This window comes from Telmatherina bonti (genome assembly GCF_933228915.1).
Source record: "Telmatherina bonti genome assembly, chromosome: 24".
In the NCBI taxonomy this organism is placed as follows: domain Eukaryota; kingdom Metazoa; phylum Chordata; class Actinopteri; order Atheriniformes; family Telmatherinidae; genus Telmatherina; species Telmatherina bonti.
Window position 1 is genome coordinate 19,070,485 of NC_136633.1, and position 17,580 is coordinate 19,088,064.

Here is a 17,580-nt window from a genome sequence, read left to right on the forward strand (position 1 = left end):
AATGGTGATGTGAACTGTGCTGGTCGTTATGCAGTAAACTGTTCACGCATCAGCTGCGCGAGCTGGAACAGTTTCCACAAAAGAAAAAAAAAAAAACCCAAAAAACAAAAAACCCACACACATTTCACCCGCAGAGAAAACGTGCTGACCTGGAGTCCTGGAAGATCCCAGACGGGATCTAAAGACAGACTCAGGTTTTCATTTAGGAGGTGATGCTGTCTGTAAAGATCCACAATATTGATCCGATCAGCGTAACGCCGCTGATGGTGCATTTAAGGCCTCTTACACATCCTGGAACTTTAATTATTTTTCAAACTGATTTGGTAGCGATTGTAACCCCGAAGAAGAGCTGGCTTTTATCTTTATGTCCTATAAAAATAAAAAAGGGGGGGAAGCCACGCGAGGCGTGAGCCGGTTGCCGTGGAGCGAGGCGAGGATTCCGGCCAGCGACCCCTCCTGTCTCCCTCCGTGTCTCCGGCTGCTTGCTGCCATGTTGGAAAGAAACGAGGTTGACGGAATCTGAAAGTGAACATTAAATTAAAAACAAGGCGCCGACTGCAGCCTCTTCATGTTGCGCGCGTGCGTGTCATTTTTCTGTGTGTGTATATATACGGATGGTTTGCGCGCGCGCCCGTGCAACGCGTCGGCTGAGCTCGTGCAGGAGAAAAGAGCCTCATGAACAAACCGTGAATGCAGCAGTGTTACATTCCTTCACAGCGCCAGACGACCACTCCGAGGCGCACCAGCGACGTGCACGTGCATAGGAGCGAGCAAGTTTTAGCGCAGGTTTGTTGTGTTTAACGCACATTTGCGGGAACGTGTAGTGCTGTTGATCCGCGTCCGTCAGATTTGGTGGGGGTTTTTTCCCCTGCACAAACTCTGTGTGTGTGGTGGGTGGGGGGTACAGACTGTGTGATGAGGATGCGGGCTGACAGGCTTTTAGGCGCTAATGTGATTGCAGGAGTGTGTTTGCGCTAAAACCAGCTGCGCAGATTAAAGCTCGTTTACATTAAAGCTGCTGATGCGTTCAGGCACGTTGGCAGGTTTTGTTTGCGTGAAGATGACTATTCATCCCAGCCTCTTCTTCATCCCTCAGCTGAAATTTTAAAGGCGCATTTCAGCATTTAAACCGCAGTAAAACCGCGTCTCTTCTGATGGAGTTGCGGGACGTTAACGGCGTGCTGACTGGGGGAACTGGTTTGTTGTGGGAACCACTACCATTCTGGCATGGTTGGGGGGGGGGGGTTGTCCTCCCTATTATGACAAATAGCTGCAAGGATTTTTCTCAGCTTGCATTTCCGCTGCAGATGGGAGCACTGGAATTACATAACATCTATCCAGAGAGCTTTAAACCAGTCTGGGTAATTACTCTGTAGCATGTAAGCTCCATGAAACCCTCTTGAGTTCTGCTGCTGGTTCATCAGTGTGTATGTAAGCAGAAAATATGGCATTTTATCACATATTAACTGTAAAGAACAACAGAGTCGCATGCCGGTGATCAGGCTTCTTTTTTAGCTTGTATTAGGAGCTTCTAGCATCACTTACACGTAGCATTGATATTTTACTCCCAATTCAAGGTTTCTATGCCAACGTCATAACTAAAAGTCTGCATGGTTATCACGCTGGTGTATAGCAGCGAGTACCTGAGCTAGCCATTAACACGTCCACCATGAAAACAAATACAACACCTTCAGTAGGATATGAACATTATCTGGACTGCATGGGACCTTAAAATAAAAGAGAAGGCTGCAGGGCAGTTAAGTGCAAACTGTAAATCTACACACACACACACACAAACACACACTGGGACAGATGGTTTGGCGACGGCTTGATGCTTTTACACGAGGCACAAGCAGAATCACATCATGTGTGTTTGTACACACGGAGGATTTTTCTGCAGCAGTAAATGTACGTAAATAAGAACGGCAGGATAAATGCTCCAGTTCTAAGAAATAGATGTGTAAGCTGCAGTGTAAACTGTGAATTAAAGCAGAATGTTATGAATCATAAATCTCATATTTGGTCCCAGCAGATGATCAAACCGAGACACTTTATCATCTGATGGAAAATATGAATCTGATGCAGCAACACGTTTGTAAACAGCTGGAACAGGAGCAACAAAATGCTAGAAAGTAACATCTGGAGGAGCATATGACTACTAATCTGGTTACCTGGTAACAGCTCAGTAACATAAAGGAGTATTTCAGAGAGGCAGAGTCTCAGATGGGAAGAAGGACAGGGTCTACAGGTTGTGGAGTAACATTTAGAGAAATTTTCCTCAATTTAAAACTTAAGACTTAAAATTTAAGACTTTGAAGTTATAACCGTCTACAGTATACTATCAAATCACAGATTCTGAAGGAATCTCTGTATTTGGGAGACAAGGCTGAGGGTAAATACTGGATGTTAATAATCTTCAGACAACACTACATTAGCACCTTATCAGGTACTCGCTGAAATGTGTGGAAATGTAATATTTCAGCCTTGGAGAAGGTTGTTGTTGTGACTCTGGAGGGAATTACAAGATTTTTGGTTACATTTTTCTAAAGTAAAGTCAGTTCAACAACTGCTGGTTAACACTAAAGTTTAATTCTAAGTTTTAAAAAAGTATCTGTGGTGTAGCCTGGTCTTTGATGACTGGTTGGGAGAACTGATATTGATTTTATGATTTCATAAAGTAGCATGTGGAGACATTTTGTACAACCAAGAATTAACTGGATATGGTTAAAGCTGTATCATTTAAAGAAAAAAACATATGCAAATAGTCCCATCTTCTCTAGAGCAAAGCTCATTTAAAATGTTTTCTATGAGATCTACAGTGTAAAATATTAAAAGATTCTGAGAATCAGAAGGAATCTCTGTGCGTTTGGGACAAAGCTGAAGGTCAAACCTGGATTCTCATGAAATGTGGTTTGAAGCAAAGTTTAAAACTGTTCTGGGGTCAAATGGATGAAGATGTGGACAGCATGGACGGCATGTCCTGCAGACTAAAGAAGAGAGGGAGCATCCAGCTTGTTATCAGCCTGCAGCTCTGATGGGATGAGGTTGCATTAGTGGGCAGCTTCCACATCTGTGAAGCTCCATCAATGCTGAAAAGTAACATCTGCTCCCATCCGGACATCGTCTCTTTCAGGGAAGACCTTGCAGATTTCAGCAGGACCATGCTGAACCACATCCTGCTTCCATCACAGCAGCATGACTCAGTTTCAGCATCAGAGATGTTTATGTTCTGCTGGGAATAAAATATGTTTTTATGGGATTTCTAACCTTTTAATTCTGGTTTTATTTACATTAACAGAGTCCAGACTTTTTTTTTTGAACTGGTGTTTATCATCTATCAGTCACCAGTTCTGTTCTGTGAGTTTTTATTTGCAGTGTGAATCCAGTCAGGATGACGGTGCATTGTCTCCATGACCCTGAAAGCTCCCCTACACCTGCTTGGTTTGAATGTGCCTCCATGCATCCCTGCAGTGGCATGTAAAGCTACGACATCTGCAAAGCAGTGAGATGAGGCGGAGCGGCAGCTATCAGATGAGCTTTACAGCCAATGCTCAACAAGAACAATGAAACTACAGAAATTCAACAGCTTGCAGACCAGCAATGTAAATAAAGCTCGCAGCTGAGACCAGAGGCAGTGTGGGAATATGGCGGAATGTGTTTTCCACGTGGGTGGATGGGGTCTTCAGTCACAAAGCTGCATGATGATGCCATTAAGCCGTCATTTTCACTGTTAAGATAAATTTCTTAATCCTCTCACACTTTATTGTAAAAAAAAAAAAAAAAAAAAAAAAAAGCCAAATCAGCCTCCGCTTTAAGCCTTTCACTTATGAGGCTTTGCAGTCTGATTTATCTCCTTCAGATTTAAAAGCGTTGCTTCACACAACTTTTACTTATTAAGGTTAAGACGGCAGATCTCGGTGGTGGTTTAGGGGCAGGTTTACCACTGCATTTAACAGTTTAGTGTGTTAACGCTGCGTACTGTACATCACCCTCTGATCCCAGTGTTTCATTTTAATGGACTGTGTTCATCGTGTTCATTCGCATCATGTTTATCCACAAAATCTGACATTCATAACCGAGAGGAAGACGAGGCAGACCAGCACCAACCCGTCTTTTCCACTCGCTGGGAGGAGTTTAATCAAGTTTCAGGAAAACTCACACACCAATGGGTCCGGCTTGCTACGTATTTATTCGTGTTTGCAGAAGGGTTCCAGGATATCTGATCTGACCCATCTTAAGGTCCATTTATGCCAGATGCAGATGGACGGACAGTCTTTCTGTATCTGCGTCAGTTACGCGTTAATGTGGTCCATTGTCAAGCAAGTTAGCTGTCCGACACTAACAGAAAAAATCAATACCATCGCAAACCACAGGGGGCAGTGTTGAGTTGTGCAGCTGGCACATAATCAGAGAAGAAGAGGAAAAAGTTAAAAAGAAAATGCAACGTGATCTAGTGGTTTTATGTGGATGCAAACATTGACAGTTTTGTCTTTATAGAAAACTTTCGCAATAGGTTATGTCTCAATGTGGATTTGTATATATATATATATATATATATATATATATATATATATCTTGGTAAATGCAGAAGTTAGTCTTGTCCTGTGCAATCCTGAGGTCACAACACTGTTTTTCCTGAGAAAAAACTAATAATGGCACCATTTTTAGGACACATTTGATTTTTTACGTGATCTGACACATGAAGTGGGATATTACAGGCAGTTGTTTGTAAAAGTCAGATACACACAAACTTGATCAAGCTGTTTTCATTCCCAGTAAAACAGAAACAACACATGAAGTGTTGAAACGGAGACATTTGATCATTTCATGGGAGTATGAACTCATTTTGAAGTGGGAGCAGGATGTGGTTCAGTATGGTCTTGCTGAATCTGCAGAGACTTCCCTGCGAGAGACAACGTCTGAGTGGGAGCAGATGCTCGATCAACTCCTGCTGATCAAAGTACCAGTTTGTTCTAATAAAAACGGCGCTGTTTCCTTTGTCACGTTGCAGCCACCAGACCCAGACGACATGCTGGGACCATCCAAAGATGGCGGAGCTCTACCAGTCTCTGGGTAAGAGGAACTTCAGCTTGCTTCACATTAGCAAAAAAAAAACATTTGTAGAAAAAACAAGTTACCTAATCTGGCAACAAGGTTGTCAAGCTGGCAACAATGTGACCTATTTTGCCCCCCCCCACCACCACCCCCCACCCCGTCCAGGGTCATATATTTATCCAGTGTTTCTGTGTTACAAAGAGAGGTTGATGCTCTACGTCTGTGTTTGTGTTGTGGTGTGAAGAAGGCCTGAATCAACACACTGCATACAAATACGTCCTTTTAGTAAAGAAGACTCGACGGGTTCAGACTGTAAAAGGAACAGCATATACATCCATGTCTTGCTGAATTATGCAAGACCTTCCCCGTTCCCATGTCGATGTAAGGAGTCGCCCTACTGTACGGTGTTGTATGGAGGCTATCCCATCTGCTGTCAGGCACGAGGTCGCCAGCCAGTCACAGGACCATTAACTCAGCAGTCCTGCAGGAGTTTACATCACTAACATACAGCAACATGCAGGCTTTTAGACAGTGAGATGAAGCCGGAGTAGCCGTGTTCATATGCACATGGAGGTTCTCCCACTACTGAATGTGACTGCAGAAATACCACATGTACAAATGTGTTTTATGAACATTTTAAATGTGATTTACATGTAAGCACGTGTGCTTCACGTGTTTTTTCTGCAATGGCAGTAAAGTAGGACAGAAAGATTAAACTCTCCTGTCTTGTTCCTGTTTTCAGCCGACCTGAACAACGTTCGCTTCTCCGCCTACCGCACAGCCATGAAGCTGCGACGCCTGCAGAAAGCTCTCTGCTGTAAGTTACCGTTATGTACATGTGCAGATTACACGTATCAGCACACCTACTCATAGAAACTTCCAGTAAATGTGGAGCTTTCTTACATGTGTGGAGATCAATCCTTCCCATCCTGGACTTTCCTCTGATGGCCTCAGACATGCAGATGATACGTCTCTGCTCAGTCGCAGACGGGTCGGATGTATCAGGAATATCTACAATGCAGTTTCACATGCTTTGCTAGGACGCGGCTCTCCAGGAAACAGAAGCTTTGTACTGTCCAGGTTTCCGTCTGAACACGCAGACACATGACTAGAGATTAACTACAGTGCTTGTTAACAGCAGCTCAGGCCTTTCATTTCAGCATAGCTGCAGTTATTTCAGATCATTTCACAGGAAATTCTCACGAATGTTTGCTGTCATGTGATGTTACGGTGTTTATCCGGCAAAGAGCAGTGCAGAATCTTCCAGACAGACTCTGAGCGTGTCCTGCTGTTGCAGCATCTGTTAGTGATGCAGCATACCTGTGAACGACAGCCTGAAGGATTCAGCTTTATTAGCCAAAGTGCCGAGGTCTGTAGCTCTGAAGCAGACAGGACATGCTTGTTTCTGAGTGTGTTCATCACTGCCTGACTCCACACACTGCCGACGACTTGAAAAATGAAAAAGAGGCTCTGGAATGACATGATTTTGATCCAGCTGTAGCTCAGCTTGCAGGTGTATAGAATCATGAGAGCGCTGCTTTATCTGCATGTCTGAGAAGGAGAGGGATCTCTGCTGACCTGTCTTACTCTGTTGTTCTTAATCTCTGGAGGCAAGTAGAGACATAAGCAGCAAGTAGCGAAATAAACTGCAAGGAAAAGCTTGAAAAGTAAGGCAGAAAGATGTGGAGGAGCATTTGACAACAAGTCACGTTACCTGGCAACAAGTCAGGAGCGTAACTGGGTAGGAAAGGAGCATTTCAGAGAGGCAGAGTCTATTAGGTGGAAAGATGGCCAGAGCTTCACCAGTCTGAGACAAATTGGATCTAAAAGTTGCAGAATTTCAAAGAAATATTCCTTAACATAAATTAAAAAGACTTTGAAGATCATATCATCTACAGTCTGTAATAGAATCAACAGGGTCATAGAATAAGGAGGAATCTCTGTATGCTCGGGGATGCTGATGATTTTGGGGCGCTCAGGCAGCACTGCCTTGATTAAATTTATTTTAATTTAATAATTTAATTTATTAATCAAACTGTAATTGAAAAATGTTCCTCAGCAAATAATTACAAAGACTTTGATCATAATATCAAAAAGTTCATAGATTTAGGAGGAATCTCTGTACGCTAAGGAATCTGGTGATTTCAGAGGGGCTCAGGCAGCACTGTATGAATGAAATTAATACACTTTAATAATTTAATTAATTGATGAATTATTAGATTTTCTCAATAAAAAATGACAAGACTTCTATTAAATCATCAATTGGATCAGCGAATCAGAAGGAATCTCTGTGTGCACGTGACAAAGCTGAATTTTAAAGCTGATGCCGGTGATCCTCAGGCTGTGTGTGTTCTCTGTCTCTGTGTAGTGGACTTGCTGAGCATGCCCGTAGCGTGTGAGGTGTTCGACCAGCACAGTCTGAAGCAGAACGAGCAGCTGCTGGACATCTCCCAGTTGGTCACTTGTCTGACCAGTCTGTACCAGCGGCTGGAGCAGAACCACGCACATCTGGTCAACGTCCCGCTGTGTGTCGACATGTGTCTCAACTGGCTGCTTAACGTCTATGACACGTATGTAGCGTACGGTCAAGGTTAGCAGTAGGATTTCATTGTTACTGGGAGACGTGACTGACATGTGGAATTATGTCGTTTCCAGTGGACGGACTGGAAAAATCCGCACCCTGTCATTCAAAACTGGAATCATCTCACTCTGCAAGGCTCACTTGGAAGATAAATACAGATGTAAGTCTTTAAATGGCAACGAAGAAGTGTCAGAACTGGCCTGTGGTCATACATAGTCAGGTCTAATCATACAGTTACGTTTGGTCTGATAAAGTAAATCCGTGCTGAATGCAGCCAGTTTATCACCACCTCATCACGTCTTTCCGATTTCTTCTGTCTTATTCTCTTCTCCCTCCAGTTTTGTTCCGACAGGTCGCCAGTGCAACAGGTTTCTGTGACCAGCGCCGTTTAGGTCTTCTCCTCCACGATTCCATCCAGATTCCTCGGCAGCTGGGCGAAGTCGCGTCCTTCGGCGGCTCCAATATCGAACCGTCCGTCCGCAGCTGCTTCCAGTTTGTACGTCAAAGTTATCACTGTATCACCGTTAGAACCACGAACTGTGAACCAAGCCCAGTACCTGCACTCTTTATTTACTTTTTGTCCAGAAGGCATTTGTTAGGATCTGAGCAGCCGAGTGTTTCAGTTCTGCCATGAAAAACTTGCTAAATGAGCCGCAGCAAACCAGTCCACTGTGTGTCTCTATGACAGTTATACGTTTGTTCTTTTCTTTCTCGAGGCCAACAACAAACCCGAGCTGGAGGCTGCCGTGTTCCTGGACTGGATGCGTCTGGAACCCCAGTCCATGGTGTGGTTACCCGTCCTGCACCGGGTTGCAGCTGCTGAAACAGCCAAGCACCAAGCCAAGTGCAACATCTGCAAAGAGTGTCCCATCATAGGATTCAGGTCAGCAGAGCTGCACCACCATCACTTCATGTTTGCCATGCCAACCCATGCCTTACCATATTTATGATTGGATTCATTAAGACTCAAAATCATGTCTAATCAGTAAGTTGTTCAGGGAGTAAACATGTTGCAAACATGACGCTAGAACGTTTGACTGTCTCAGCATCATGGTGCAAACAGGACCAGCATGAGGAGGGGAATATTCAGAAGAAATGGAGCCTTGAGCAGAGAAAGAAAAATGTGGTTTTCAGTGAGAAAACTAAACAGGCTAGAAGAGATAAAATGTACAAAATGACTGAGTGCAAAAAACAGCAAATAAAAAGGTAAATTATATTTACTCTGTTAATTATGTGTGACCTCAACTAAGCATGGCTTTATAAACTAAGAAAAGTACCCTTTGTAAAGCAAATTGGAAATGCAATAGATTCCACCACGTAAATTTAATTCTGTATGTTTGTTCAGTCAGACACCGCAGGGGAGGTTTACTGCTTTTCTGCCTGCTGTTGTCAGAATTTTAAAAAAGGGATTTATTGACAAGTTTCCCAGGACAAAGGTAAAAAACTGTTGTTGTTGACATTAAATGTACTACTGGAAACATGAAACTCCAGACAGAAGGCTTTTATCTTTGCCAGTGTTCTGCTTCCTGCTCCAACAGGTGGTGGCACCACGCCGAGATCCACCTTCTGTTCAGTCCACTTTATACAAAGCCTGGTTTGCCTCTGTGGATAATCCGGTTTGTTTAGAGCAGTGTGAATGTGCATTCGAACCATAGTGCAGACCAGAGAAGTGAACTCTGGTCCACTTGAACGCCAAGGTCGCAGCTCACTTGCAAGTGAACCCTGGTGTGGTTCCCTAACAGTGTGAAAGCAAACGGACCCTCTGGTGGAGCAAAGAGAGGAAGTGACATAGCTAATCATGTTGGATGTGTGGCTTCCTGTTACTCGTACTGGACACATTCTGCTGAAAACCACTGCAGATCCGAACACCGAAACCAAAACACAGGCTGAATAAACTAGTTGCTCTATCGTTTACTTCAGTAAACAAGCTGTTGTTGGTCTTGTCTAAGCAGTGAGCCAGTATTTCTTCTTCTTACTTCTTAGTCAGTCGTCATTTATGGAACTACTGCCCCCTGGTGAGCAGTTGTTATAGCTGCATGACTATGTCCAAGTGGTTTGTTATGCTTGAGTGATGTCCAGCGTGAAAGTAAACCAAACAAAACGGAGGTTTGACATTTCCCATCCAGTCAAACCGATGGTCCCCTGGACCGTCCTGGTGTGAAGATAAATCAGAGAATTTATGTTGGGAAGCCAGAGTTGGGCCACTGTTCTCTTTGTGGCAGCTGTGGCTGAAAAATGGAGGCCAGGAAGAATCCAAAAAGTAGTTAAATTATGGAAAAGCCCCTCAACCAGAAAAAACAAAACCGGATTTCACGAGTGCTTTGACATGGCGTCAAGCAGCAGGTCCTGCTGGTGCTGTCAGGCTGAAACATGTCTTCAGTCTCGTTCTCACTGAAATAAAAATTCTTGTATTTTTATTGTCTAATATTTTAGGGTGACTGTCGGCGTGACGTAAAGTTTATTAATACCTTTACATAATAATAAAATCCACTAAAAAAGAGAATTGTGCCATTTTTCCTTGTGAATGAACTGTATGTGAGAGCAGATGTACGTCTGGAAGAGCACTAGGTAAACAAGTGTGAGAACACAGTAGTAAATCATTTAGCATGTGTGTTCTGTGTGTCTCCTCTGATGACCTGCATGCAGCTTTTAGTTACTGTTGGCAGTTCTGCTCCAAAGGCATTTGATTATTTCTGTATTTAAACAAAAAGAAATCAGTGTTATGTGTCATTTTCAACACGCCGTCTTTGCTTTGTATTACAATGACTTCCACAGCAGGCATCTAGCATCATGTTCTGCTTCCATGGCAACTCTATACACAGTTCACCTCCACCCCCAAACACCACATAAGACAACAGCGTGTTCCTGCATGACAGCAGCAGGCCAAGCAAAGCATGCTCAGAGTCTGATCTCATCGGTTAGCTGCCAAACTCTGCAGCCACAGAGCTGATGGTATTCAGTGAGAAACAAGTCCCGTCTGATAAAATAAAGAGGCCCAAACATCCCAGTAGCCCTTCAGGACACCCTCATGCTGGTCACAGCTCTCATGAGGAGGATACACTCAACATTATCATGAAAGCTAGGACATATCAGTGTGTGAAGGAGTGTAAACTCATTGCAGCACAAACCTGCCGAGAACTTTGCGTGTGGTTTGGTGAGCTGCTGCATTGCAGCTGCATGTTTGTATTCACACCAGCAACCTTTCTGCTGTAGCACTGCTACTCCACAGCAACCAGCGGCACACCTGCTACAAGTATGACTCCGGTGATGGCTATAAATACACAGTTCTATGTATTCCATCACAGTGTGGCTGTGTGAGACACCCAGTTTTTTCTTTCTTACAGTCAATATAAACTTGGTTCATCCATAAGTTTAGCTGCAGTCGGAGCTTTACTTTATTTGCCACAGTGTTTATGAAGAGAAGGAGATTTTAGATGTTGCAATGATGTGGCATTTTGAAGACTTATATATACATGGAATATTGGTAAAATTACAACAAATTGCCATTTTAATGGTCTTCTGAGGAAGAAGCCGTGGTTATTAAGCAAAAACTGAGCAGCCGGTGGTGGGAAATGACAAGCCAGATATAAAGAAAGAATCCGGAAGTTAGTCTTTTCTTCTTCTTATTATTATTATTTTGGTATAGAGGGTCAGGGGAAGAGTGGGGTTATGCGTTTGGCCTGTGAATGTTGTTGTATGTGTGCATAAGTGTGAAAAGTGCTATATAAATAAAATTTGATTTGAACTACATATCCTACCTGGGTGGCAAAAACAGATCTGTTGTTTCAGATGTGCAATAGCATTGGAAAGGCTTGTTTAGAATACTTTGTATAGTACAGTGGTCATCCTGAGGAAGTCACTTATGACACGGAACCCAGTATATATTGTTTTTTGTTTGTCTGTCTGTTTTTATATAATAAAGTACTATTACACACAATATAAGCTAGTTATTCTTTAGTTAGTTCCAACTTTAGTTGCTATCAACTAGCATCTATTGGTTAGTGACCTACTTAACTAGACACTGTGCATTAGCACCAAGATGCTGTGACATTAGAAAGGCTAACAACCAGTTTTGTAAGCTGGCAACTTACTAGAAATACATACCACCTCTACTTTCTATTCATAGTGACATACTAGCAACTTTGGCAAGGCTAGCTGCTAGCTTCCTGCGACACGTGACCTGCTGGGTTTGGCTGAAGTGACAAAAAGCCAACAGTAGGTGACAGCAGCATGCTTCTTCTAAATAATAGATAAGACATTCTTACATTACAGCTAATTTAGTTAGCTTGGCCATGCTAGCAATCAAAGTAGTGGATGGTTTAGTTGGCTGTCAGCTTCTGTATAATGGTGGCTAGCCAGTTTGCAAATGTATAGTGTATGGCTAGCCGAAGCAGTGTCTATTCCATTTGCTTTTTCATTGGCCACTGCTAGCTACTCAGTTACTGGTTCATGTTTATCAGTACTCACCACAGTAGCTAGCTCATGGATGGATTTGTGATCTCATTTCAGGCCAGGTATAAATTTAAAGTTTGATTTTGATTTGAACTACATATCCTACCTGGATGGCAAACACAGATCTGTTGTTTCAGATGTGCAATACGATTGGAAAGGCTTCTAAACATCATATTTGATGTGGGAATAAACCAAACATAATTTTTATCCTGGGAAAATCAGTTGGAGGTGGTGCTAGTCCGCATATACCTGGTGTTGAGTCAGACAACTGACTGAGCTGGAAATGGAACACTGTAAACAAGAGACAGCCCAGTATACCGCTGCTTCCCAGTGGACAAGTGTGTCTCCATGGCAGCATAAAGAGATGGGAACACTTTCTACCAGCTGTGATAAACCAGTTTGTCGTGATCCCAGTTCAGTTATAGCACTCTTTTTTTTTTTTTTTTTGTTGAACCTTGGACATGAGTGGGACAGAGTGATGACCAGCTGTCTCACTGACAATGGAAATGAAATGGGATCACATGTTGTAGAAATGGATTTCTATGGTCTCTCTTCCATCTATAATTCATTTGCTTTCAGATTTAGAGCCTCTGTGTATGACATTATATTTGGTAAATGCATGCATCTGTTCCCATCAATGACCCCCAATGACAAAATCTGCAGTTATTTGATGTGGCCTGAATACAGTTTAACACTTCCTTTGGCCCGAGATGTTAGCAGTTGTTTTGCTTTTGTTTATTCAAGTAAAAAGGGACCATAATTATTTAATCATGAAAATGCTTCTTCAGCTGCAACAAAGAGCAGTACAAGTCATTCCTACATCAACAACCCTAACACAATGGTTGCTATAATGATGAAGGACTAATAAAGTCTTACAATCCCGTCCGCTCAGCTACAGGACGTATATTAGATGCTGTTGGAGTGCATTTTGAGCTGGGAAATGCTTCCCAAGGCATGAGCTGTAAATACTGTTAGCTGACCTGCATTTCGCCCTGTTTAGCTGTCTTTTGTCTGTCTTTGGCAAACAGCCCACACACAGATACCTTACATCAGCTCCTCCCCGCCACATGCACAGATTCCTCAAATCAATGCATGATCATCCAAGACTGGCTTGTTGAGTTACACCGTCTCCACTCGAGTGCATTCCTTGCAACATTTATGTCTTTTCAGACTATTTAAGACGGCTGTAAATAAGTTTGTTTACTTGCTTTTTCCAGTTCAGGAGCTGGCGGCTCTGCTACCGTCAGCCAAGAGGCAGGGTTCATCCCAGACAGGGCGAATAAAATATAAAGTTAAATAAAAGGCAACATTTACTGCAGAAAGCACCGAGTTGAAAACATGTAGCAAACCGAGGGCGGCCATTTCTGCTGCAGAGTCATGATGGAGTTTGGAGGAAGCTAGTTTCCACATGTAGAAGTTGCAGTGAACATAGCTGCCGTTTCTTTTATGGGGGCAGCAGCTTTACAAGGTCATAAATGTGAGCAAGATGAGCAATATGAAGGCATCATGTAGGAGTTTTTTTTATTGAACCAGCAGTTATTGTTTTTCTGTAAATCTGTTGTTCTGGCAGGGAAGCAGGTATAATATCACCCTGCATTCCCTCATGATGACCCACATTACACGCACACGGCATGATTCAAGCGAATGATTTAATCTCATCCTTTCTTTTTTTTAATGTTTGTGTTTCTAACAAACACTACAGTGTCCTTCACGTTTACCTTTCCCCCTCCTGTTGGTCTGCAGAGTCATAAATAAACTCCGCCAGTCATTTCATGTAACGGAACAAACATCATCCTTTGTCTTCTCATGACTGCGCCTGCTCTGCAGCCGCAGCAACTCCTCATGAATCCCTCACAGACTCGATGACAGGCATTAAAAAAGCCTTGAACGCACAAACATTTAAACATTAATGCTTGTGGGAGAGTAAAGCGGGGAAAAACACCCGAACAGCAGTGTGTTTATGGAAATAAATGCAGGAAATGTATTTGTTGTTGAAGTGGAAAATGGACGTATGGGACAAGCAGCGGGGTTGAGCATGAAGACTGCTTCTGTTGTTCACTCTGGTTCCGTGGTGTATATTGGACTGGAACCAATTAGCGAGCAGGAACATCGGCATCTCGTGGAACACGCTTACTCATCTGGTCCCATTTGGGTCGCACTCCAGCAGGTTTTCCATGTATACCTGCTCCAACACACTTGACCCAAATCAATGAGTCATTAACTACATCAAATGTTGGATCCATTAGGTGTTTTGGAGCAGCAGTACATTGAATCCTTGCTGGATTGTGGTGCTTATGGGACTGGATTGAGAAAACCAGATGTAGAAAAACCAAGCACAACCACATCCTGCTACCTCAACCTCATGCTGGTCACACAGCTGTAGGATGACACCCCATTATCAACCAGTATCTCTCATCAGTCAGTCAGTCCGTCTGGTTGTGTTGGTACCAACAGCAGCCCAAGAGCATCCACAAGTCTTCTGTAGGGTTGAGATCAGGACTGCAAGCAGGTCCTCCACCAGTCAAATAGTTTGTATGGACCGTATGTTTGGACCAGTCCGTTTTACCACCAATCATCTAAAATAACCTTGAAATGTGAAGACGTTGGAAGAATTTGATCAAAGTTCTTATAGAAATATGATCAACCTGCTCACGAGGATCTGAACTGTCCCTATGTATACACACCCTCAGTTGTTATACAGGGTCCTTAAGCTCCCCCAGACTGTTGCTACTTAAAAGTTAAGACATTTTCCAAGATTGCATCTGCTTTGTTGGTGCCCCTCTGGTTTATGTTCATTTTCTTTACTGTTGTTGCCCTTCTTCAGCTTCTCATTGAACTCATTCTTTTGCTTTCTTCCCAACTCTCTTTGTGTCACCAGATATCGGAGCTTGAAGCATTTCAACTATGACATTTGCCAAAGCTGCTTCTTCTCTGGCCGCATTGCCAAGGGACACAAGATGCAATACCCCATGGTGGAATACTGCACTCCGGTACGACAACATATACGTTCCTGGCCTGTGATGTGCAGGATGGGGGGGGTTCACACTGTGACAGTCATGCTTCAGTAAAAATTTGATCAATGACCTGAAATCAAAGAATAAGACACAAGAACTTGTTTGCTTTAATTTACTGTAAGGAATCTCCACTCCCCTACAAATCTGTGGCTTGCCTCCGATGCTGCATGTTCTGTCATGCTGGCATCTGGTGTTTGCTAAGCTAACAGATTTAGCTTGAACTCCAGGCCAATGTTTTTCTGCAGGACATGATGAATATACTTCTTCACAGTAGGTGTAAAGGGACCCTGTAGACTTCAGACCACAGAGATGTAGTTTTACTAGAGGAAGCCAGATGCATGGACAAACTAGGAATGTCTGGTTCTGCTCATTTTGTCTTTGTGGTTTAGTTTGACACACACCACCTCTGTGTTGGCCTCTACGTCTGCTTGGATCTGCAATTGTGGTCCTAGCGGTGTGAGTGAATAAAGCCGTCTTTCTGCTCCTCCTCTACAGACGACATCAGGAGAGGATGTCAGAGATTTTGCCAAGGTGCTGAAGAACAAGTTCAGGACCAAGCGCTACTTCGCCAAACATCCCCGCATGGGATACCTGCCTGTCCAGACCATTCTGGAGGGAGACAACATGGAGACGTAGGGCCCACACACACACACAAGCTTACACACTGTGTTTTGATGTGCATGGACACTCCTGGAGATATGATAGGAACCAGACTGTCTTTCTGTCTGTCTGTGTTCTTGATTAAGTCTCTCCATTATATAAGTGTAGCCTCCTACCATACTCTCAGCCCATACAACCTATTAGAAATCACTTTGTACCCATGGTAACAACATTTCTGTTCCCTCATGTTGCTTTCAGATTTTACCTCATTATTTACAAAAGCACAAGGACACACACACACACACATACACACGAGAAACTGTCCATGTTGGATGTTTCTGACTTCAGTCTGAATCAGATTTATGTACATGAAGGTTGGATGTCCTGATCTGCAGCACTTTACTATCCTGGTCATATGATTAATGACGTGATCAGGCAAGCAATCGATCAGTCTGTCTATCAGCTCCTGAGAACCTGGGCACTATAACTCAAGGAACATTCATATCAGCCTTTTTGATCTGAATGCTAGTCCGTTTGCTCGGAAAGTCCGCTTCGTTTTGGGAAATGTGAATCCACCAAACAAATTCTGACTCGGACCAACAAAGCGGACTGCCTACAAACGCAGGTCTCGGTCCGTTTCTAGCGGACCAAATACAGAAACCGGACTACAAAAAAAGTCACTTCTTGCATTTGATGTTGTATTGCATTGTGGGTAAATACATAGTGATGCCGTTAAGGGTCCTCTGCTTAGTCTGTTGTTCATACTGTATCCATTGTTGCAGTGTATTTCTGCAGTATACTTGCATCGGACAATGTAAATAACCAAAAACAGCAATAGTTTTGTATCCATGTTCAACTCGCAGTCGGAAGAAACAGTTTTCTTCTTCACGCGGGTCTTGTCCTCTCTTTTGCTAAATACTAGTGCAGCGCCACCTTTGGTGAAAATGGGGACATATTATAATGGTTTGGCTCGTTTGACCAAAGCATGAATGAGATCTGAGTCCACATGGAAACACACCCCTACAACTGAGTCGAGTCCCCAATGGGACCGAGTCTAGCAGACTATCCTGATGTGAATGCACCCTCGTATATTTGAATAGATTTTACTTTTTTTCCCCTCTCTTATTACTCTTCTGGCCAATATCCATACATAGTAGTTCCCAGCATGCTTAGCTGTGTTGTGTCCTTACACACCCAATGACATCTTCTCTTATATTTGTTTGCTTGTTTTGTTTTGCAGTCCCGTCACTCTGATAAACTTCTGGCCCGTCGACCATGCGTGAGTATCCAACCACACAGCATTGACAGTCTCAGATCATCACGTAGAAGTGGAGATCAGTCCCTCCAGGATTACGCAGCAGCGTTTTGTTATTGTTGCAAAACCACCTGAAATTTCTTCCTGATATTAATAATACTATTAGAAAAAATCAGATTGCGTTATTTTTGCATTTGCAGCATATCTGGATATTTTCTAGCTCGTTCATGCTCATCATTAAATACACTCGCAGAAGAACCTTCAGGTTGTCCTCTGCGTTCGCTAGACACCGTGGGGTCAGTGTTGAGAAGTATCACTAACGTGTGACCAGTGAAAGGAACGAAGAAACTGCACGGACCACTGCCGTCTACTGTGCTGTTTCTGTTCTGAGAATGAACATCATCATGGTCCCCTCCACCATCACCATGTTTGCTGGTGTTTCAGACTGACATAGGAATGGAGTGGTGAGTTCTGCACTACCCTCTAGTGGGTGTATTGCCTAACAGCCATGCCAGTGGAAAGGATGCATGGACGTATGTGGACCTTTTTTTCTTTTTTTTCTTTTTTTTTCTCGTTTATTACCTCCGCCAAGGAGGTTATGATTTTGTCGGGGTTTGTTTGTT

The 17,580-nt window shown here is 43.2% G+C and overlaps 1 protein-coding gene across 5 annotated transcripts in view; it reads left to right on the top strand.

Annotated features, from left to right (window-relative positions):
- The window catches only part of dmd (dystrophin), a 243,822-nt gene that overhangs the window by 213,568 nt on the left and 12,674 nt on the right, over positions 1–17,580 (top strand). For all 5 annotated transcript variants that reach the window (XM_079264012.1, XM_079264016.1, XM_079264013.1 and 2 more), the window contains 9 exons: positions 5,012–5,073; positions 5,798–5,872; positions 7,424–7,625; positions 7,711–7,796; positions 7,975–8,132; positions 8,353–8,519; positions 14,967–15,078; positions 15,598–15,734; positions 16,943–16,981. In XM_079264012.1, the coding sequence (XP_079120138.1) occupies positions 5,012–5,073; positions 5,798–5,872; positions 7,424–7,625; positions 7,711–7,796; positions 7,975–8,132; positions 8,353–8,519; positions 14,967–15,078; positions 15,598–15,734; positions 16,943–16,981 (1,038 nt within the window). The remainder of the gene's footprint in view (positions 1–5,011; positions 5,074–5,797; positions 5,873–7,423; positions 7,626–7,710; positions 7,797–7,974; positions 8,133–8,352; positions 8,520–14,966; positions 15,079–15,597; positions 15,735–16,942; positions 16,982–17,580) is intronic.